The following is a 26038-nucleotide window of genomic DNA, read 5'->3' on the forward strand; positions in this document are numbered from 1 at the left end:
AGTTGTATTGATGATGAACAGTTGTATTGATGATGAATAGTTGTATTGGTGATGAATAGTTGTATTGGTGATGAACAGTTGTATTGATGATGAATAGTTGTATTGGTGATTATATTGATGATGAATAGTTGTATTGGTGATGAATAGTTGTATTTGTGATTATATTGATGATGAATAGTTGTATTGGTGATTATATTGATGATGAATAGTTGTATTGGTGATTATATTGATGATGAATAGTTGTATTGGTGATGAATAGTTGTATTGGTGATTATATTGATGATGAATAGTTGTATTGGTGATGAATAGTTGTATTGGTGATTATATAGGTGATGAATAGTTGTATTGGTGATTATATTGATGATGAATAGTTGTATTGGTGATTATATAGATGATGAATAGTTGTATTGATGATGAATAGTTGTATTGGTGATTATATAGGTGATGAATAGTTGTATTGGTGATGAATAGTTGTATTGGTGATGAATAGTTGTATTGGTGATTATATTGATGATGAATAGTTGTATTGGTGATTAATAGTTGTATTGATGATGAATAGTTGTATTGGTGATGAATAGTTGTATTGGTGATTATATAGGCGATGAATAGTTGTATTGGCGATGAACAGTTGTATTGACGATGAATAGTTGTATTGGTGATTATACAGGCGATGAATAGTTGTATTGGTGATGAACAGTTGTACTGGCGATGAATAGTTGTATTGATGATGAATAGTTGTATTGGTGATTATAGATGATGAATAGTTGTATTGATGATGAATAGTTGTATTGGTGATTATATAGATGATGAATAGTTGTATTGGTGATTAATAGTTGTATTGATGATGAATAGTTGTATTGGTGATGAATAGTTGTATTGGTGATTATATAGATGATGAATAGTTGTATTGGTGATTATATTGATGATGAATAGTTGTATTGGTGATGAATAGTTGTATTGGTGATTATATGATGATGAATAGTTGTATTGGTGATTATATTGATGATGAATAGTTGTATTGGTGATGAATAGTTGTATTGGTGATAGGATGAATAGTTGTATTGATGATGAATAGTTGTATTGGTGATTATATAGATGATGAATAGTTGTATTGATGATGAATAGTTGTATTGGGATTATATAGATGATGAATAGTTGTATTGCGATTATATTGATGATGAATAGTTGTATTGATGATGAATAGTTGTATTGGTGATTATATTGGTGATGAATAGTTGTATTGGTGATTATATTGATGATGAATAGTTGTATTGATGACGAACAGTTGTATTGGGATTATATAGGTGATGAATAGTTGTATTGGGATTATACTGATGATGAATAGTTGTATTGGTGATTATATTGATGATGAATAGTTGTATTGGTGATTATATTGATGATGAATAGTTGTATTGGTGATGAATAGTTGTATTGGTGATTATATAGATGATGAATAGTTGTATTGGTGATTATATTGATGATGAATAGTTGTATTGGTGATGAATAGTTGTATTGGGATTATATTGATGATGAATAGTTGTATTGATGATGAACAGTTGTATTGGGATTATATTGATGATGAATAGTTGTATTGGCGATTATATTGATGATGAATAGTTGTATTGGTGATTATGCAGACGATGAATAGTTGTATTGGTGATTATATTGCTGATGAATAGTTGTATTGGTGATGAATAGTTGTATTGGTGATTATATTGATGATGAATAGTTGTATTGGTGATGAATAGTTGTATTGATGATGAATAGTTGTATTGGTGATTATATTGATGATGAATAGTTGTATTGGTGATGAATAGTTGTATTTGTGATTATATTGATGATGAATAGTTGTATTGGTGATGAATAGTTGTATTGATGATGAATAGTTGTATTGGTGATGAATAGTTGTATTGGTGATTATATTGGTGATGAATAGTTGTATTGGTGATTATATTGATGATGAATAGTTGTATTGGTGATTATATTGATGATGAATAGTTGTATTGGTGATTATATAGATGATGAATAGTTGTATTGATGATGAATAGTTGTATTGGTTATTATATTGATGATGAATAGTTGTATTGGTGATTATATAGATGATGAATAGTTGTATTGATGATGAATAGTTGTATTGGTGATGAATAGTTGTATTGGTGATTATATAGATGATGAATAGTTGTATTGATGATGAATAGTTGTATTGGTGATGAATAGTTGTATTGGTGATTATATAGTTGTATTGGTGATTATATTGATGATGAATAGTTGTATTGGTGATTATATTGATGATGAATAGTTGTATTGGTGATTATATTGATGATGAATAGTTGTATTGGTGATGAATAGTTGTATTGATGATTAATAGTTGTATTGATGATGAATAGTTGTATTGGTGATGAATAGTTGTATTGATGATGAATAGTTGTATTGGTGATTATATTGATGATGAATAGTTGTATTGGTGATGAATAGTTGTATTGATGATGAATAGTTGTATTGGTGATTATATAGATGATGAATAGTTGTATTGGTGATGAATAGTTGTATTGGTGATGAATAGTTGTATTGGTGATTATATAGATGATGAATAGTTGTATTGGTGATGAATAGTTGTATTGGTGATTATATAGATGATGAATAGTTGTATTGGTGATGAATAGTTGTATTGATGATGAATAGTTGTATTGGTGATGAATAGTTGTATTGGTGATGAATAGTTGTATTTGTGATTATATTGATGATGAATAGTTGTATTGGTGATTATATTGATGATGAATAGTTGTATTGGTGATGAATAGTTGTATTGATGATGAATAGATGTATTGGTGATGAATAGTTGTATTGGTGATTATATAGGTGATGAATAGTTGTATTGATGATGAATAGTTGTATTGGTGATGAATAGTTGTATTGGTGATGAATAGTTGTATTGGTGATGAATAGTTGTATTGGTGATGAATAGTTGTATTGGTGATTATATAGATGATGAATAGTTGTATTGATGATGAATAGTTGTATTGGTGATGAATAGTTGTATTGATGATGAATAGATGTATTGGTGATGAATAGTTGTATTGGTGATTATATAGATGATGAATAGTTGTATTGGTGATGAATAGTTGTATTGATGATGAATAGTTGTATTGGTGATTATATAGGTGATGAATAGTTGTATTGGTGATTATATTGAGTGATGAATAGTTGTATTGGTGATTATATTGGTGATGAATAGTTGTATTGGTGATGAATAGTTGTATTGGTGATTATATTGATGATGAATAGTTGTATTGGTGATTATATAGATGATGAATAGTTGTATTGATGATGAATAGTTGTATTGGTGATGAATAGTTGTATTGGTGATGAATAGTTGTATTGGTGATTATATTGTTGATGAATAGTTGTATTGATGATGAATAGTTGTATTGGTGATGAACAGTTGTATTGGTGATTAATAGTTGTATTGGTGATTATATTGATGATGAATAGTTGTATTGGTGATTATATTGATGATGAATAGTTGTATTGGTGATTATATTGATGATGAATAGTTGTATTGGTGATGAATAGTTGTATTGGTGATTATATAGTTGTATTGGTGATTATATTGATGATGAACAGTTGTATTGGGGATTATATTGATGATGAATAGTTGTATTGGTGATTATATTGACGATGAATAGTTGTATTGGGATTATATAGATGATGAATAGTTGTATTGGTGATTATATTGATGATGAACAGTTGTATTGGCGATGAATAGTTGTATTGGTGATTATATTGATGATGAATAGTTGTATTGGTGATTATATAGACGATGAATAGTTGTATTGATGATGAATAGTTGTATTGATGATGAATAGTTGTATTGCGATGAACAGTTGTATTGACGATGAATAGTTGTATTGATGATGAACAGTTGTATTGACGATGAATAGTTGTATTGGTGATTATATTGATGATGAATAGTTGTATTGGTGATTATATTGACGATGAACAGTTGTATTGGCGATTATATAGATGATGAACAGTTGTATTGGTGATGAACAGTTGTATTGGCGATTATATTGATGATGAACAGTTGTATTGACGACGAACAGTTGTATTGGTGATTATACTGATGATGAACAGTTGTACTGGCGATTATACTGACGATGAACAGCCGTACTGGCGATGAACAGTTGTACTGACGATGAACAGTTGTATTGACGATGAATAGCCGTATTGGTGATTATACTGACGATGAACAGTCGTATTGGCGATTATATAGACGATGAACAGTCGGCGTATACTGACGATGAATAGTTGTATTGGCGACCATACAGTCGTACTGGCGATTATACTGACGATGAACAGTCGTATTGGCGATCATATTGACGACGAACAGTTGTATTGGTGATTATATAGATGATGAACAGTTGTATTGGTGATGAATAGTTGTATTGACGATGAATAGTTGTATTGATGATGAATAGTTGTATTGGTGATTATATTGATGATGAATAGTTGTATTGATGATGAATAGTTGTATTGGTGATTATATAGATGATGAATAGTTGTATTGGTGATTATATTGATGATGAATAGTTGTATTGCGATTATATTGATGATGAATAGTTGTATTGGTGATTATATAGATGATGAATAGTTGTATTGATGATGAATAGTTGTATTGGTGATTATATTGATGATGAATAGTTGTATTGGTGATTATATTGATGATGAATAGTTGTATTGGTGATGAATAGTTGTATTGGTGATTATGTAGATGATGAATAGTTGTATTGATGATGAATAGTTGTATTGGTGATTATATTGATGATGAATAGTTGTATTGGTGATTATATAGATGATGAATAGTTGTATTGATGATGAATAGTTGTATTGGTGATTATATAGATGATGAATAGTTGTATTGGTGATTAATAGTTGTATTGATGATGAATAGTTGTATTGATGATGAATAGTTGTATTGGTGATTATATTGATGATGAATAGTTGTATTGGTGATTATATAGATGATGAATAGTTGTATTGGTGATGAATAGTTGTATTGGTGATTATATAGATGATGAACAGTTGTATTGGTGATGAATAGTTGTATTGACGATGAATAGTTGTATTGGTGATTATATTGATGATGAATAGTTGTATTGGTGATGAATAGTTGTATTGCGATTATATAGATGATGAATAGTTGTATTGATGATGAATAGTTGTATTGGTGATTATACTGGTGATGAATAGTTGTATTGGTGATTATATTGATGATGAATAGTTGTATTGATGATGAATAGTTGTATTGGTGATTATATTGGTGATGAATAGTTGTATTGGTGATTATATTGATGATGAATAGTTGTATTGGTGATTATATTGATGATGAATAGTTGTATTGGTGATTATATAGATGATGAATAGTTGTATTGGTGATGAATAGTTGTACTGGTGATTATGTAGATGATGAATAGTTGTATTGGTGATTATATTGATGATGAATAGTTGTATTGGTGATGAATAGTTGTATTGGTGATTATATTGATGATGAATAGTTGTATTGATGATGAATAGTTGTATTGGTGATTATATTGATGATGAATAGTTGTATTGGTGATTATATTGATGATGAATAGTTGTATTGGTGATTATGTAGATGATGAATAGTTGTATTGGTGATTATATTGCTGATGAATAGTTGTATTGGTGATGAATAGTTGTATTTGTGATTATATTGATGATGAATAGTTGTATTGGTGATGAATAGTTGTATTGATGATGAATAGTTGTATTGGTGATTATATTGATGATGAATAGTTGTATTGGTGATGAATAGTTGTATTTGTGATTATATTGATGATGAATAGTTGTATTGGTGATGAATAGTTGTATTGATGATGAATAGTTGTATTGGTGATGAATAGTTGTATTGGTGATTATATTGGTGATGAATAGTTGTATTGGTGATTATATTGATGATGAATAGTTGTATTGATGATGAATAGTTGTATTGGTGATTATATAGATGATGAATAGTTGTATTGATGATGAATAGTTGTATTGGTTATTATATTGATGATGAATAGTTGTATTGGTGATTATATAGATGATGAATAGTTGTATTGATGATGAATAGTTGTATTGGTGATGAATAGTTGTATTGGTGATGAATAGTTGTATTGGTGATTATATAGATGATGAATAGTTGTATTGATGATGAATAGTTGTATTGGTGATGAATAGTTGTATTGGTGATTATATAGTTGTATTGGTGATTATATTGATGATGAATAGTTGTATTGGTGATTATATTGATGATGAATAGTTGTATTGGTGATTATATTGATGATGAATAGTTGTATTGGTGATGAATAGTTGTATTGATGATTAATAGTTGTATTGATGATGAATAGTTGTATTGGTGATGAATAGTTGTATTGATGATGAATAGTTGTATTGGTGATTATATAGATGATGAATAGTTGTATTGATGATGAATAGTTGTATTGATGATGAATAGTTGTATTGGTGATTATATAGATGATGAATAGTTGTATAGGTGATGAATAGTTGTATTGATGATGAATAGTTGTATTGGTGATTATATAGATGATGAATAGTTGTATTGGTGATGAATAGTTGTATTGGTGATTATGTAGATGATGAATAGTTGTATTGATGATGAATAGTTGTATTGGTGATGAATAGTTGTATTGGTGATGAATAGTTGTATTGATGATGAATAGTTGTATTGGTGATTATATTGATGATGAATAGTTGTATTGGTGATTATATTGATGATGAATAGTTGTATTGGTGATGAATAGTTGTATTGATGATGAATAGTTGTATTGGTGATGAATAGTTGTATTGGTGATTATATAGGTGATGAATAGTTGTATTGATGATGAATAGTTGTATTGGTGATGAATAGTTGTATTGGTGATGAATAGTTGTATTGGTGATGAATAGTTGTATTGATGATTATATAGATGATGAATAGTTGTATTGATGATGAATAGTTGTATTGGTGATGAATAGTTGTATTGATGATGAACAGTTGTATTGGTGATGAATAGTTGTATTGGTGATTATATAGATGATGAATAGTTGTATTGGTGATGAATAGTTGTATTGATGATGAATAGTTGTATTGGTGATTATATAGGTGATGAATAGTTGTATTGGTGATTATATTGGTGATGAATAGTTGTATTGGTGATTATATTGGTGATGAATAGTTGTATTGGTGATGAATAGTTGTATTGGTGATTATATTGATGATGAATAGTTGTATTGGTGATTATATAGATGATGAATAGTTGTATTGATGATGAATAGTTGTATTGGTGATGAATAGTTGTATTGGTGATGAATAGTTGTATTGATGATGAATAGTTGTATTGGATGAATAGTTGTATTGGCGATGAATAGTTGTATTGGTGATTATATTGATGATGAATAGTTGTATTGGTGATTATATTGATGATGAATAGTTGTATTGGTGATTATATTGATGATGAATAGTTGTATTGGTGATTATATTGATGATGAATAGTTGTATTGGTGATTATATAGATGATGAATAGTTGTATTGATGATGAATAGTTGTATTGGTGATGAATAGTTGTATTGATGATGAATAGTTGTATTGGTGATTATATAGATGATGAATAGTTGTATTGATGATGAATAGTTGTATTGGTGATGAATAGTTGTATTGGTGATTATACAGTTGTATTGGTGATTATATTGATGATGAATAGTTGTATTGGGATTATATTGATGATGAATAGTTGTATTGGTGATTATACTGATGATGAATAGTTGTATTGGTGATGAATAGTTGTATTGATGATGAACAGTTGTATTGATGATGAATAGTTGTATTGGTGATGAATAGTTGTATTGATGATGAATAGTTGTATTGGTGATTATATTGACGATGAATAGTTGTATTGGTGATGAATAGTTGTATTGATGATGAATAGTTGTATTGGTGATTATATAGATGATGAATAGTTGTATAGGTGATGAATAGTTGTATTGGTGATGAATAGTTGTATTGGTGATTATATAGATGATGAATAGTTGTATTGGTGATTATATTGATGATGAATAGTTGTATTGGTGATTATATAGATGATGAATAGTTGTATTGGTGATGAATAGTTGTATTGATGATGAATAGTTGTATTGGTGATTATATAGATGATGAATAGTTGTATTGATGATGAATAGTTGTATTGGTGATGAATAGTTGTATTGGTGATGAATAGTTGTATTGGTGATTATATAGATGATGAATAGTTGTATTGATGATGAATAGTTGTATTGGTGATGAATAGTTGTATTGCGATGAATAGTTGTATTGGTGATTATGATGATGAATAGTTGTATTGGTGATTATATTGATGATGAATAGTTGTATTGGTGATTATATAGATGATGAATAGTTGTATTGGTGATGAACAGTTGTATTGATGATGAATAGTTGTATTGATGATGAATAGTTGTATTGGTGATTAGTTGTATTGATGATGAATAGTTGTATTATAGATGATGAATAGTTGTATTGATGATGAATAGTTGTATTGATGATGAATAGTTGTATTGGTGATTATATAGATGATGAATAGTTGTATTGGTGATGAATAGTTGTATTGATGATGAATAGTTGTATTGGTGATTATATAGATGATGAATAGTTGTATTGGTGATGAATAGTTGTATTGGTGATTATATAGATGATGAATAGTTGTATTGATGAAGTTGTATTGATGATGAATAGTTGTATTGGTGATGAATAGTTGTATTGTTGATGAATAGTTGTATTGGTGATTATATTGATGATGAATAGTTGTATTGGTGATTATATTGATGATGAATAGTTGTATTGGTGATGAATAGTTGTATTGATGATGAATAGTTGTATTGGTGATGAATAGTTGTATTGGTGATTATATTGATGATGAATAGTTGTATTGGTGATGAATAGTTGTATTGGTGATGATATTGATGATGAATAGTTGTATTGGTGATGAATAGTTGTATTGGTGATGAATAGTTGTATTGATGATGAATAGTTGTATTGGTGATGAATAGTTGTATTGATGATGAATAGTTGTATTGGTGATGAATAGTTGTATTGGTGATTATATAGATGATGAATAGTTGTATTGGTGATGAATAGTTGTATTGATGATGAATAGTTGTATTGGTGATTATATAGGTGATGAATAGTTGTATTGGTGATTATATTGGTGATGAATAGTTGTATTGGTGATTATATTGATGATGAATAGTTGTATTGGTGATGAATAGTTGTATTGGTGATTATATTGATGATGAATAGTTGTATTGGTGATTATATAGATGATGAATAGTTGTATTGGTGATGAATAGTTGTATTGTTGATGAATAGTTGTATTGGTGATTATATGGTTGATGAATAGTTGTATTGATGATGAATAGTTGTATTGGTGATGAATAGTTGTATTGGATGATATAGTTGTATTGCGATTATATTGATGATGAATAGTTGTATTGGTGATTATATTGATGATGAATAGTTGTATTGGTGATTATATAGATGATGAATAGTTGTATTGATGATGAATAGTTGTATTGGTTATTATATTGATGATGAATAGTTGTATTGGTGATTATATAGATGATGAATAGTTGTATTGATGATGAATAGTTGTATTGGTGATGAATAGTTGTATTGGTGATGAATAGTTGTATTGGTGATTATATAGATGATGAATAGTTGTATTGATGATGAATAGTTGTATTGGTGATGAATAGTTGTATTGGTGATTATATAGTTGTATTGGTGATTATATTGATGATGAATAGTTGTATTGGTGATTATATTGATGATGAATAGTTGTATTGGTGATTATATAGATGATGAATAGTTGTATTGGTGATGAATAGTTGTATTGATGATGAAAAGTTGTATTGATGATGAATAGTTGTATTGGTGATGAATAGTTGTATTGATGATGAATAGTTGTATTGGTGATTATATAGATGATGAATAGTTGTATTGGTGATTATATTGATGATGAATAGTTGTATTGGTGATTATATAGATGATGAATAGTTGTATTGGTGATAATATTGTATTGATGATGAATAGTTGTATTGGTGATTATATTGATGATGAATAGTTGTATTGGTGATGAATAGTTGTATTGGTGATTATATAGATGATGAATAGTTGTATTGATGATGAATAGTTGTATTGATGATGAATAGTTGTATTGGTGATGAATAGTTGTATTGGTGATGAATAGTTGTATTGGTGATTATATTGATGATGAATAGTTGTATTGGTGATTATATTGATGATGAATAGTTGTATTGATGATGAATAGTTGTATTGATGATGAATAGTTGTATTGGTGATGAATAGTTGTATTGGTGATTATATAGATGATGAATAGTTGTATTGATGATGAATAGTTGTATTGATGATGAATAGTTGTATTGGATTGTATTGATGATGAATAGTTGTATTGGTGATTATATAGATGATGAATAGTTGTATTGATGATGAATAGTTGTATTGAAGATGAATAGTTGTATTGGTGATGAATAGTTGTATTGGTGATTATATTGATGATGAATAGTTGTATTGGTGATTATATTGATGATGAATAGTTGTATTGGTGATGAATAGTTGTATTGAAGATGAATAGTTGTATTGGTGATGAATAGTTGTATTGGTGATTATATAGATGATGAATAGTTGTATTGATGATGAATAGTTGTATTGGTGATGAATAGTTGTATTGGTGATGAATAGTTGTATTTGTGATGAATAGTTGTATTGATGATTATATAGATGATGAATAGTTGTATTGATGATGAATAGTTGTATTGGTGATGAATAGTTGTATTGATGATGAATAGTTGTATTGGTGATGAATAGTTGTATTGGTGATTATATAGATGATGAATAGTTGTATTGGTGATGAATAGTTGTATTGATGATGAATAGTTGTATTGGTGATTATATGGTGATGAATAGTTGTATTGGTGATTATATTGATGATGAATAGTTGTATTGGTGATTATATTGGTGATGAATAGTTGTATTGGTGATGAATAGTTGTATTGGTGATTATATTGATGATGAATAGTTGTATTGGTGATTATATAGATGATGAATAGTTGTATTGGTGATGAATAGTTGTATTGTTGATGAATAGTTGTATTGGTGATTATATGGTTGATGAATAGTTGTATTGATGATGAATAGTTGTATTGGTGATGAATAGTTGTATTGGTGATTATATAGTTGTATTGGTGATTATATTGATGATGAATAGTTGTATTGGTGATTATATTGATGATGAATAGTTGTATTGGTGATTATATAGATGATGAATAGTTGTATTGATGATGAATAGTTGTATTGGTTATTATATTGATGATGAATAGTTGTATTGGTGATTATATAGATGATGAATAGTTGTATTGATGATGAATAGTTGTATTGGTGATGAATAGTTGTATTGGTGATGAATAGTTGTATTGGTGATTATATAGATGATGAATAGTTGTATTGGTGATGAATAGTTGTATTGGTGATGAATAGTTGTATTGGTGATTATATAGTTGTATTGGTGATTATATTGATGATGAATAGTTGTATTGGTGATTATATTGATGATGAATAGTTGTATTGGTGATTATATTGATGATGAATAGTTGTATTGGTGATGAATAGTTGTATTGATGATTAATAGTTGTATTGATGATGAATAGTTGTATTGGTGATGAATAGTTGTATTGATGATGAATAGTTGTATTGGTGATTATATAGATGATGAATAGTTGTATTGATGATGAATAGTTGTATTGATGATGAATAGTTGTATTGGTGATTATATAGATGATGAATAGTTGTATAGGTGATGAATAGTTGTATTGATGATGAATAGTTGTATTGGTGATGAATAGTTGTATTGGTGATGAATAGTTGTATTTGTGATTATATTGATGATGAATAGTTGTATTGATGATGAATAGTTGTATTGATGATGAATAGTTGTATTGGTGATTATATTGATGATGAATAGTTGTATTGGTGATTATATTGATGATGAATAGTTGTATTGGTGATTATATTGATGATGAATAGTTGTATTGGTGATGAATAGTTGTATTGATGATGAATAGTTGTATTGGTGATGAATAGTTGTATTGGTGATTATATTGATGATGAATAGTTGTATTGATGATGAATAGTTGTATTGGTGATGAATAGTTGTATTGGTGATAATATTGTATTGATGATGAATAGTTGTATTGGTGATTATATAGATGATGAATAGTTGTATTGATGATGAATAGTTGTATTGGTGATGAATAGTTGTATTGTTGATGAATAGTTGTATTGGTGATTATATTGATGATGAATAGTTGTATTGGTGATGAATAGTTGTATTGATGATGAATAGTTGTATTGGTGATGAATAGTTGTATTGGTGATTATATAGGTGATGAATAGTTGTATTGATGATGAATAGTTGTATTGGTGATGAATAGTTGTATTGGTGATGAATAGTTGTATTTGTGATGAATAGTTGTATTGATGATTATATAGATGATGAATAGTTGTATTGATGATGAATAGTTGTATTGGTGATGAATAGTTGTATTGCGATGAATAGTTGTATTGATGATGAATAGTTGTATTGGTGATTATATAGATGATGAATAGTTGTATTGGTGATGAATAGTTGTATTTGTGATTATATTGATGATGAATAGTTGTATTGGTGATTATATAGGTGATGAATAGTTGTATTGGTGATTATATTGATGATGAATAGTTGTATTGGTGATTAGATAGGTGATGAATAGTTGTATTGGTGATTATATTGATGATGAATAGTTGTATTGGTGATGAATAGTTGTATTGATGATGAATAGTTGTATTGGTGATATAGTATTGTTGATGAATAGTTGTATTGGTGATTATATGGTTGATGAATAGTTGTATTGATGATGAATAGTTGTATTGGTGATGAATAGTTGTATTGGTGATTAATAGTTGTATTGGTGATTATATTGATGATGAATAGTTGTATTGGTGATTATATTGATGATGAATAGTTGTATTGGTGATTATATAGATGATGAATAGTTGTATTGATGATGAATAGTTGTATTGGTTATTATATTGATGATGAATAGTTGTATTGGTGATTATATAGATGATGAATAGTTGTATTGATGATGAATAGTTGTATTGGTGATGAATAGTTGTATTGGTGATGAATAGTTGTATTGGTGATTATATAGATGATGAATAGTTGTATTGATGATTATATTGGTGATGAATAGTTGTATTGGTGATTATATAGTTGTATTGGTGATTATATTGATGATGAATAGTTGTATTGGTGATTATATTGATGATGAATAGTTGTATTGGTGATTATATTGATGATGAATAGTTGTATTGGTGATGAATAGTTGTATTGATGATTAATAGTTGTATTGATGATGAATAGTTGTATTGGTGATGAATATTGTATTGATGATGAATAGTTGTATTGGTGATTATATAGATGATGAATAGTTGTATTGGTGATGAATAGTTGTATTGATGATGAATAGTTGTATTGGTGATTATATAGATGATGAATAGTTGTATTGGTGATGAATAGTTGTATTGATGATGAATAGTTGTATTGGTGATTATATAGATGATGAATAGTTGTATTGATGATGAATAGTTGTATTGGTGATTATATAGATGATGAATAGTTGTATAGGTGATGAATAGTTGTATTGATGATGAATAGTTGTATTGGTGATGAATAGTTGTATTGGTGATGAATAGTTGTATTTGTGATTATATTGATGATGAATAGTTGTATTGGTGATTATATTGATGATGAATAGTTGTATTGGTGATGAATAGTTGTATTGATGATGAATAGATGTATTGGTGATGAATAGTTGTATTGGTGATTATATAGGTGATGAATAGTTGTATTGATGATGAATAGTTGTATTGGTGATGAATAGTTGTATTGGTGATGAATAGTTGTATTGGTGATGAATAGTTGTATTGGTGATTATATAGATGATGAATAGTTGTATTGATGATGAATAGTTGTATTGGTGATGAATATTGTATTGGCGATGAATAGTGTATTGGTGATGAATAGTTGTATTGGTGATTATATAGATGATGAATAGTTGTATTGGTGATGAATAGTTGTATTGATGATGAATAGTTGTATTGGTGATTATATAGGTGATGAATAGTTGTATTGGTGATTATATTGATGATGAATAGTTGTATTGATGATGAATAGTTGTATTGGTGATGAATAGTTGTATTGGTGATTATATTGATGATGAATAGTTGTATTGGTGATTATATAGATGATGAATAGTTGTATTGGTGATGAATAGTTGTATTGGTGATGAATAGTTGTATTGGTGATGAATAGTTGTATTGGTGATTATATTGATGATGAATAGTTGTATTGATGATGAATAGTTGTATTGGTGATTATATTGATGATGAATAGTTGTATTGGTGATTATATTGATGATGAATAGTTGTATTGGTGATTATATTGATGATGAATAGTTGTATTGGTGATTATTGTATTGATGATGAATAGTTGTATTGGTGATTATATTGATGATGAATAGTTGTATTGGTGATTATATAGATGATGAATAGTTGTATTGGTGATTATATTGATGATGAATAGTTGTATTGGTGATTATATAGATGATGAATAGTTGTATTGGTGATTATATTGATGATGAATAGTTGTATTGGTGATGAATAGTTGTATTGGTGATTATATTGATGATGAATAGTTGTATTGGTGATTATATTGATGATGAATAGTTGTATTGATGATGAATAGTTGTATTGATGATGAATAGTTGTATTGGTGATGAATAGTTGTATTGTATGAATAGTTGTATTGATGATGAATAGTTGTATTGGTGATTATATTGATGATGAATAGTTGTATTGGTGATGAATAGTTGTATTGGTGATTATATTGATGATGAATAGTTGTATTGGTGATTATATTGATGATGAATAGTTGTACTGGTGATTAATAGTTGTATTGGTGATGAATAGTTGTATTGGTGATTATATTGATGATGAATAGTTGTATTGGTGATGAATAGTTGTATTGGTGATTATATTGATGATGAATAGTTGTATTGGTGATTATATTGATGATGAATAGTTGTATTGGTGATTATATAGATGATGAATAGTTGTATTGATGATGAATAGTTGTATTGGTGATTATATAGATGATGAATAGTTGTATTGGTGATTATATAGATGATGAATAGTTGTATTGATGATGAATAGTTGTATTGGTGATTATATAGATGATGAATAGTTGTATTGGTGATTATATAGATGATGAATAGTTGTATTGGTGATTATATTGATGATGAATAGTTGTATTGGTGATTATATAGTTGTATTGGTGATTATATAGGTGATGAATAGTTGTATTGGTGATGAATAGTTGTATTGATGATGAATAGTTGTATTGGTGATGAATAGTTGTATTGGTGATGATATAGTTGTATTGGTGATTATATAGGTGATGAATAGTTGTATTGATGATGAATAGTTGTATTGGTGATTATGTAGATGATGAATAGTTGTATTGATGATGAATAGTTGTATTGATGATGAATAATTGTATTGGTGATTATATTGATGATGAATAGTTGTATTGATGATGAATAGTTGTTTTGTGATTATATAGATGATGAATAGTTGTATTGGTGATTATATTGATGATGAATAGTTGTATTGATGATGAATAGTTGTATTGGTGATTATATAGATGATGAATAGTTGTATTGGTGATGAATAGTTGTATTGGTGATTATATTGATGATGAATAGTTGTATTGGTGATTATATTGATGATGAATAGTTGTATTGGTGATTATATTGATGATGAATAGTTGTATTGATGATGAATATTGTATTGATGATGAATAGTTGTATTGGTGATTATATTGATGATGAATAGTTGTATTGGTGATTATATTGATGATGAATAGTTGTATTGGTGATTATATTGATGATGAATAGTTGTATTGGTGAATATTGTATTGATGATGAATAGTTGTATTGGTGATAATATGTATTGATGATGAATAGTTGTATTGGTGATTATATTGATGATGAATAGTTGTATTGGTGATGAATAGTTGTATTTGTGATTATATTGATGATGAATAGTTGTATTGGTGATGAATAGTTGTATTGGTGATTATATTGATGATGAATAGTTGTATTGGTGATTATATTGATGATGAATAGTTGTATTGATGATGAATAGTTGTATTGATGATGAATAGTTGTATTGGTGATGAATAGTTGTATTGGTGATGAATAGTTGTATTGATGATGAATAGTTGTATTGGTGATTATATTGATGATGAATAGTTGTATTGGTGATAATATGTATTGGATTTGATGAATAGTTGTATTGGTGATTATATTGATGATGAATAGTTGTATTGGTGATTATATAGATGATGAATAGTTGTATTGGTGATGAATAGTTGTATTGGTGATTATATAGATGATGAATAGTTGTATTGGTGATAATAGTATTGATGATGAATAGTTGTATTGATGATGAATAGTTGTATTGGTGATTATATAGATGATGAATAGTTGTATTGATGATGAATAGTTGTATTGGTGATTATATAGGTGATGAATAGTTGTATTGGTGATTATATAGATGATGAATAGTTGTATTGATGATGAATAGTTGTATTGGTGATTATATTGATGATGAATAGTTGTATTGATGATGAATAGTTGTATTGGTGATTATATTGATGATGAATAGTTGTATTGGTGATTATATTCATGATGAATAGTTGTATTGATGATGAATAGTTGTATTGAAGATGAATAGTTGTATTGATGATGAATAGTTGTATTGGATGATGAATAGTTGTATTGATGATGAATAGTTGTATTGGTGATTATATAGATGATGAATAGTTGTATTGGTGATTATATTGAGATGAATAGTTGTATTGGTGATGAATAGTTGTAATGGTGATTATATTGATGATGAATAGTTGTATTGGTGATTATATTGATGATGAATAGTTGTATTGATGATGAATAGTTGTATTGGTGATTATATAGGTGATGAATAGTTGTATTGGTGATTATATGATGATGAATAGTTGTATTGATGATGAATAGTTGTATTGGTGATTATATAGATGATGAATAGTTGTATTGGTGATGAATAGTTGTATTGGTGATTATGTAGATGATGAATAGTTGTATAGATGATGAATAGTTGTATTGGTGATTATATTGATGATGAATAGTTGTATTGGTGATTATATAGATGATGAATAGTTGTATTGATGATGAATAGTTGTATTGGTGATTATATGTGATGAATAGTTGTATTGGTGATTATATAGATGATGAATAGTTGTATTGATGATGAATAGTTGTATTGATGATGAATAGTTGTATTGATGATGAATAGTTGTATTGGTGATTATATAGATGATGAATAGTTGTATTGGTGATTATATAGATGATGAATAGTTGTATTGATGATGAATAGTTGTATTGGTGATTATATTGGTGATGAATAGTTGTATTGGTGATTATATAGATGATGAATAGTTGTATTGGTGATGAATAGTTGTATTGGTATATATGATGAATAGTTGTATTGGTGATGAATAGTTGTATTGGTGATTATGTAGATGATGAATAGTTGTATAGATGATGAATAGTTGTATTGGTGATTATATTGATGATGAATAGTTGTATTGGTGATTATATAGATGATGAATAGTTGTATTGATGATGAATAGTTGTATTGGTGATTATATAGGTGATGAATAGTTGTATTGGTGATTATATTGATGATGAATAGTTGTATTGATGATGAATAGTTGTATTGGTGATTATATTGATGATGAATAGTTGTATTGGTGATTATATTGATGATGAATAGTTGTATTGGTGATTATATTGATGATGAATAGTTGTATTGGTGATTATATAGATGATGAATAGTTGTATTGGTGATGAATAGTTGTATTGGTGATTATGTGATGATGAATAGTTGTATTGGTGATTATATTGATGATGAATAGTTGTATTGGTGATGAATAGTTGTATTGATGATGAATATTGTATTGATGATGAATAGTTGTATTTGTGATTATATTGATGATGAATAGTTGTATTGGTGATGAATAATTGTATTGATGATGAATAGTTGTATTGGTGATGAATAGTTGTATTGGTGATTATATTGGTGATGAATAGTTGTATTGGTGATTATATTGATGATGAATAGTTGTATTGGTGATTATATTGATGATGAATAGTTGTATTGGTGATTATATAGATGATGAATAGTTGTATTGATGATGAATAGTTGTATTGGTGATTATTTGTGATGAATAGTTGTATTGGTGATTATTTGATGATGAATAGTTGTATTGGTGATTATATTGATGATGAATAGTTGTATTGGTGATGAATAGTTGTATTGATGATGAATAGTTGTATTGAAGATGAATAGTTGTATTGGTGATGAATAGTTGTATTTGTGATTATATTGATGATGAATAGTTGTATTGGTGATGAATAGTTGTATTGATGATGAATAGTTGTATTGGTGATGAATAGTTGTATTGGTGATTATATTGATGATGAATAGTTGTATTGATGATGAATAGTTGTATTGGTGATGAATAGTTGTATTGGTGATGAATAGTTGTATTGGTGATTATATTGATGATGAATAGTTGTATTGGTGATTATATTGATGATGAATAGTTGTATTGGTGATTATATAGATGATGAATAGTTGTATTGGTGATGAATAGTTGTATTGGTGATAATAGTTGTATTGATGATGAATAGTTGTATTGGTGATTATATTGATGATGAATAGTTGTATTGGTGATAATAGTTGTATTGATGATGAATAGTTGTATTGATGATGAATAGTTGTATTGGTGATTATATAGATGATGAATAGTTGTATTGATGATGAATAGTTGTATTGGTGATTATATTGATGATGAATAGTTGTATTGGTGATGAATAGTTGTATTGGTGATTATATTGATGATGAATAGTTGTATTGGTGATTATATTGATGATGAATAGTTGTATTGGTGATTATATTGATGATGAATAGTTGTATTGGTGATTATATAGATGATGAATAGTTGTATTGGTGATTATATTGATGATGAATAGTTGTATTGGTGATTATATAGTTGTATTGGTGATTATATTGATGATGAATAGTTGTATTGGTGATTATATTGATGATGAATAGTTGTATTGGTGATTATATTGATGATGAATAGTTGTATTGATGATGAATAGTTGTATTGGTGATTATATTGATGATGAATAGTTGTATTGGTGATTATATTGATGATGAATAGTTGTATTGGTGATGAATAGTTGTATTGGTGATTATATTGATGATGAATAGTTGTATTGGTGATGAATAGTTGTATTGGTGATTATATTGATGATGAATAGTTGTATTGGTGATTATATTGATGATGAATAGTTGTATTGGTGATTATATAGATGATGAATAGTTGTATTGGTGATGAATAGTTGTATTGGTGATTATATAGATGATGAATAGTTGTATTGGTGATTATATTGATGATGAATAGTTGTATTGGTGATGAATAGTTGTATTGGTGATTATATTGATGATGAATAGTTGTATTGGTGATTATATTGATGATGAATAGTTGTATTGGTGATTATATTGATGATGAATAGTTGTATTGGTGATGAATAGTTGTATTGGTGATTATATTGATGATGAATAGTTGTATTGGTGATGAATAGTTGTATTGATGATGAATAGTTGTATTGGTGATTATATTGATGATGAATAGTTGTATTGGTGATTATATAGATGATGAATAGTTGTATTGATGATGAATAGTTGTATTGGTGATTATGTAGATGATGAATAGTTGTATTGATGATGAATAGTTGTATTGGTGATTATATTCATGATGAATAGTTGTATTGATGATGAATAGTTGTATTGAAGATGAATAGTTGTATTGATGATGAATAGTTGTATTGGTGATTATATTGATGATGAATAGTTGTATTGGTGATTATATTGATGATGAATAGTTGTATTGATGATGAATAGTTGTATTGGTGATTATATAGATGATGAATAGTTGTATTGGTGATTATATAGATGATGAATAGTTGTATTGATGATGAATAGTTGTATTGGTGATTATATTGGTGATGAATAGTTGTATTGATGATGAATAGTTGTATTGGTGATTATATAGATGATGAATAGTTGTATTGGTGATGAATAGTTGTATTGGTGATTATATAGATGATGAATAGTTGTATTGGTGATTATATAGATGATGAATAGTTGTATTGATGATGAATAGTTGTATTGGTGATTATATAGGTGATGAATAGTTGTATTGGTGATTATATTGATGATGAATAGTTGTATTGATGATGAATAGTTGTATTGGTGATTATATAGATGATGAATAGTTGTATTGGTGATTATATTGATGATGAATAGTTGTATTGGTGATTATATTGATGATGAATAGTTGTATTGGTGATTATATAGATGATGAATAGTTGTATTGGTGATGAATAGTTGTATTGGTGATTATATAGATGATGAATAGTTGTATTGGTGATTATATTGATGATGAATAGTTGTATTGGTGATGAATAGTTGTATTGGTGATTAGTATTGATGATGAATAGTTGTATTGGTGATTATATTGATGATGAATAGTTGTATTGGTGATTATATTGATGATGAATAGTTGTATTGGTGATTATATAGATGATGAATAGTTGTATTGGTGATTATATTGATGATGAATAGTTGTATTGGTGATGAATAGTTGTATTGGTGATTATATTGATGATGAATAGTTGTATTGGTGATTATATTGATGATGAATAGTTGTATTGGTGATTATATTGATGATGAATAGTTGTATTGGTGATGAATAGTTGTATTTGTGATTATATTGATGATGAATAGTTGTATTGGTGATGAATAGTTGTATTGATGATGAATAGTTGTATTGGTGATGAATAGTTGTATTGGTGATTATATTGGTGATGAATAGTTGTATTGGTGATTATATTGATGATGAATAGTTGTATTGGTGATTATATTGATGATGAATAGTTGTATTGGTGATTATATAGATGATGAATAGTTGTATTGATGATGAATAGTTGTATTGGTGATTATGTAGATGATGAATAGTTGTATTGGTGATTATATTGATGATGAATAGTTGTATTGGTGATGAATAGTTGTATTGATGATGAATAGTTGTATTGAAGATGAATAGTTGTATTGGTGATGAATAGTTGTATTTGTGATTATATTGATGATGAATAGTTGTATTGGTGATGAATAGTTGTATTGATGATGAATAGATGTATTGGTGATGAATAGTTGTATTGGTGATTATATAGGTGATGAATAGTTGTATTGATGATGAATAGTTGTATTGGTGATGAATAGTTGTATTGGTGATGAATAGTTGTATTGGTGATTATATAGTTGTATTGGTGATTATATTGATGATGAATAGTTGTATTGGTGATTATATTGATGATGAATAGTTGTATTGGTGATGAATAGTTGTATTGGTGATTATATAGATGATGAATAGTTGTATTGATGATAATAGTTGTATTGGTGATGAATAGTTGTATTGGTGATGAATAGTTGTATTGGTGATTATATAGTTGTATTGGTGATTATATTGATGATGAATAGTTGTATTGGTGATTATATTGATGATGAATAGTTGTATTGGTGATTATATTGATGATGAATAGTTGTATTGGTGATTATATTGATGATGAATAGTTGTATTGGTGATTATATTGATGATGAATAGTTGTATTGGTGATTATATTGATGATGAATAGTTGTATTGGTGATTATATAGATGATGAATAGTTGTATTGATGATGAATAGTTGTATTGGTGATTATATAGGTGATGAATAGTTGTATTGGTGATTATATTGATGATGAATAGTTGTATTGATGATGAATAGTTGTATTGGTGATTATATTGATGATGAATAGTTGTATTGGTGATTATATAGATGATGAATAGTTGTATTGGTGATTATATTGATGATGAATAGTTGTATTGGTGATTATATAGTTGTATTGGTGATTATATAGGTGATGAATAGTTGTATTGGTGATGAATAGTTGTATTGATGATGAATAGTTGTATTGGTGATTATGTAGATGATGAATAGTTGTATTGATGATGAATAGTTGTATTGGTGATGTATTGTATTGATGATGAATAGTTGTATTGGTGATTATATTGATGATGAATAGTTGTATTGATGATGAATAGTTGTATTGTTGATTATATTGATGATGAATAGTTGTATTGGTGATTATATTGATGATGAATAGTTGTATTGATGATGAATAGTTGTATTGGTGATTATATTGATGATGAATAGTTGTATTGGTGATTATATTGATGATGAATAGTTGTATTGATATGAATAGTTGTATTGGTGATTATATTGATGATGAATAGTTGTATTGGTGATTATATTGATGATGAATAGTTGTATTGGTGATTATATTGATGATGAATAGTTGTATTGGTGATTATATTGATGATGAATAGTTGTATTGGTGATGAATAGTTGTATTGGTGATTATATAGGTGATGAATAGTTGTATTGATGATGAATAGTTGTATTGATGATGAATAGTTGTATTGATGATGAATAGTTGTATTGGTGATTATATTGATGATGAATAGTTGTATTGATGATGAATAGTTGTATTGAAGATGAATAGTTGTATTGGTGATGAATAGTTGTATTTGTGATTATATAGATGAATAGTTGTATTGGTGATGAATAGTTGTATTGATGATGAATAGTTGTATTGATGATTATATAGGTGATGAATAGTTGTATTGGTGATGAATAGTTGTATTGATGATGAATAGTTGTATTGATGATGAATAGTTGTATTGGTGATGAATTGTTGTATTGGTGATTATATTGATGATGAATAGTTGTATTGGTGATTATATTGATGATGAATAGTTGTATTGATGATGAATAGTTGTATTGTTGGTTATATAGATGATGAATAGTTGTATTGGTGATTAATAGTTGTATTGATGATGAATAGTTGTATTGGTGATTATATAGATGATGAATAGTTGAATTGGTGATTATATAGATGAGGAATAGTTGTATTGATGATGAATTGTTGTATTGGTGATTATATAGATGATGAATAGTTGTATTGGTGATTATATTGATGATGAATAGTTGTATTGGTGATGAATAGTTGTATTGGTGATTATATAGGTGATGAATAGTTGTATTGGTGATTATATTGATGATGAATAGTTGTATTGGTGATTATATAGGTGATGAATAGTTGTATTGGTGATTATATAGAGGATGAATAGTTGTATTGGTGATTATATTGATGATGAATAGTTGTATTGGTGTTTCCCCTTCTGTAGCTGTCAGCTCTGATCTGTGGTTTCATCATCAAGCTGAGGAACTGTCTCCATGACGATGGCTTCCTCAGGCAGCTCCACATCATCGGCCTGCTAGTCCAGTATGAGGGCCTGCTCAGCACCTACGGTAACCTGCTGTGTGTGTGTGTGTGTGTGTGTGTGTGTGTGTGTGTGTGTGTGTGTGTGTGTGTGTGTGTGTGTGTGTGTGTGTGTGTGTGTGTGTGTGTGTGTGTGTGTGTGTGTGTGTGTGTGTGTGTGTGTGTGTGTGCGTGTATTCTTGTGTTTATGTCTTAGAATACCAACACAAATATGTTGATTTGAAACCTCCTCGTTTTCTATACTTTATTTGTAGATTTTAAAATATGACAACTGAAACCTACTCTTACCCCTTACTCTCTTCAATCTTAAAGGGGAGGAGCTGGCCATGTTGGAGGACATGAGTGTTGGTGTGATGGACCTGCGAAATGTCACTTTTAAGGTTACCCAGGCAACCTCGGTCTTCGGCCCAGATATGTTGCCTGTCATCACCGGGAACCGGGACGGCTTCAACGTCAGGGTTCCGTTACCAGCAGCGATGTTTGATGCGTTGCCGCGGGAGATCCAGAATGGAATGCTGCTGAGGGTTCAGCCTGTTCTCTTCAATGTGGGAATCAATGAACAGCAGACACTGGCCGAGAAGTGAGTAAACGAGAGAGGAGAGAAGAGGACAGATGAGGAGAGACAAGGAGGGGAAAGGAGAGTGGGAGAGGTTATAAGAGGATTGAAGGAGATACGGGATAAGAGGAGAGGTGGAGGGAGGAGAGGACAGCAGCACAATGGAAGAGAGAGGGTAGTCAGGAGGTGTGTTACCATGGCAATGGCAGCCAGCTGCCATTTGTGGTAATACCATATAAGTGATGATGGTTACCTCGAATAATCACAAGCGTCTGATTATTGTGTGTTTTCAAAGCGTGTTTATTAGATTTGCCAGTACAGACTAGAAATGATTGCAAATAATGCTATGGTAATTCCTCAACGATGCCAATGACGGAGACTGTGAGAACATTAGGTCTACTCTCTATAGACTGTAAGAAATGATGATGTGTTGTAGCTTTGCTTAATGAGCAGTACAATTCCCCCTGAAGAACAATCCAATCTGTCTGTCCATCTGTCCATCTATGTGTCTATAGGTTTGGAGACACGTCTCTCCAGGAGGGGATTAACATGGAGAATATGGCTCGTCTCAGCTCATACTATGACCAGTTTAAAGAGGTCCTACCTGAGGACTGTGAGTCACACAGCATCATCTTGACCTCAAGCCCTAATAAAATGGTTAACAACCTGGTTCTTAAAATGTACGTCAGTGCAATGATACTCCTCTCTCCTCTCTCTCTCCAGGCCTCCCTTGTATCCGTAGTCAGACCAGCCTGCCTGAGCTGCTAAAGCTGCTGAGTCAGAACATCAACGCCAGGAAGAGCAAGAACGTAGAGATCCTGTGGCAGGCAGCGGAGGTAGAGACATTCTCTCCTTCTTCTCTTTCTCTCTCTCCACAATACACTTCTATCGCTAACTGAATGAATTGAAGTCTTTGCCTGACTCTCTATACTTCCCCATTCCTTCCACTACTCTCTACATTCCTCTCCTCACCCTTTCTCCTCTGCCCCCCTCTTCTTTCTCTCTCTCTCCCTGTCTCTCCCTCCCCAGGCTTGTCGGCGTCTGAACGGAGTGCGTTTTACCAGCTGTAAGAGTGCTAAAGACCGTACAGCCATGTCTCTAACCCTGGAGCAGTGTCTCATCCTCCAGCAGGAGCACGGACTGGCCCCACAGGTCTTCTCCCAGGCCCTTGACTGCATGCGCAGGTCAGCTTGAACAAAACGAGACAAGTTGTAGCATTTATCATGTAAAATTTGAGGAAAGGAAGAATTATGTCAATGTTTATAATAACTTCATATTTTCATATACCCTCTAACTCATCTCCTTTTACCTTTTAACCAATCACCCCCTCTTTTCTCCTCTCTTTTCTCTCCTCCCCTCCCCTCTCCTTCTCTCTCCTCCTCTCCCCATTTCCTTCTCCCCTCTCCTTCTCTCTCCTCTACTTTACCCTCCCCTCCTCTCTCTTCTCTCTTCTACTTTACCCTCCCCTCCTCTCTCTTCTCATCTCCTTCTCCCAATAGTGAGGGCTGCAGACGAGAGAACACCATGAAGAATGTAGGATGCCGTAAATACGCCTTCAACTCCCTCCAGCTGAAGGCCTTTCCAAAACAGTACCGCCCACCTGAGGGCACCTATGGGAAAGTAGAGACCTGATTGGACAGACCAGCTGCCCATCTCTTAAAGTAGCCAATAGAAGGGGAAATGGACTAAATAACATCAACAACAACAACATAAAAGAAAAACAACATCACAAAAGCAACTACCCCTACAGTGAGG

General features: G+C 29.4%; 1 protein-coding gene across 5 annotated transcripts in view; it reads left to right on the forward strand.

Moving 5' to 3' along the window:
* LOC106581879 (inositol polyphosphate-4-phosphatase type I A) overlaps positions 1-26038 on the forward strand; it is a 103497-nt gene extending 77459 nt beyond the window's left edge. For all 5 annotated transcript variants that reach the window (XM_045704573.1, XM_014164319.2, XM_045704574.1 and 2 more), the window contains 6 exons: positions 23633-23756; positions 24040-24307; positions 24799-24896; positions 25007-25119; positions 25313-25467; positions 25783-26038. In XM_045704573.1, coding sequence (XP_045560529.1) covers positions 23633-23756; positions 24040-24307; positions 24799-24896; positions 25007-25119; positions 25313-25467; positions 25783-25915 — 891 coding nt within the window. In that variant the 3' untranslated portion in view covers positions 25916-26038. The remainder of the gene's footprint in view (positions 1-23632; positions 23757-24039; positions 24308-24798; positions 24897-25006; positions 25120-25312; positions 25468-25782) is intronic.

Source organism: Salmo salar, chromosome ssa21, assembly GCF_905237065.1.
Source record: "Salmo salar chromosome ssa21, Ssal_v3.1, whole genome shotgun sequence".
Taxonomy (NCBI): domain Eukaryota; kingdom Metazoa; phylum Chordata; class Actinopteri; order Salmoniformes; family Salmonidae; genus Salmo; species Salmo salar.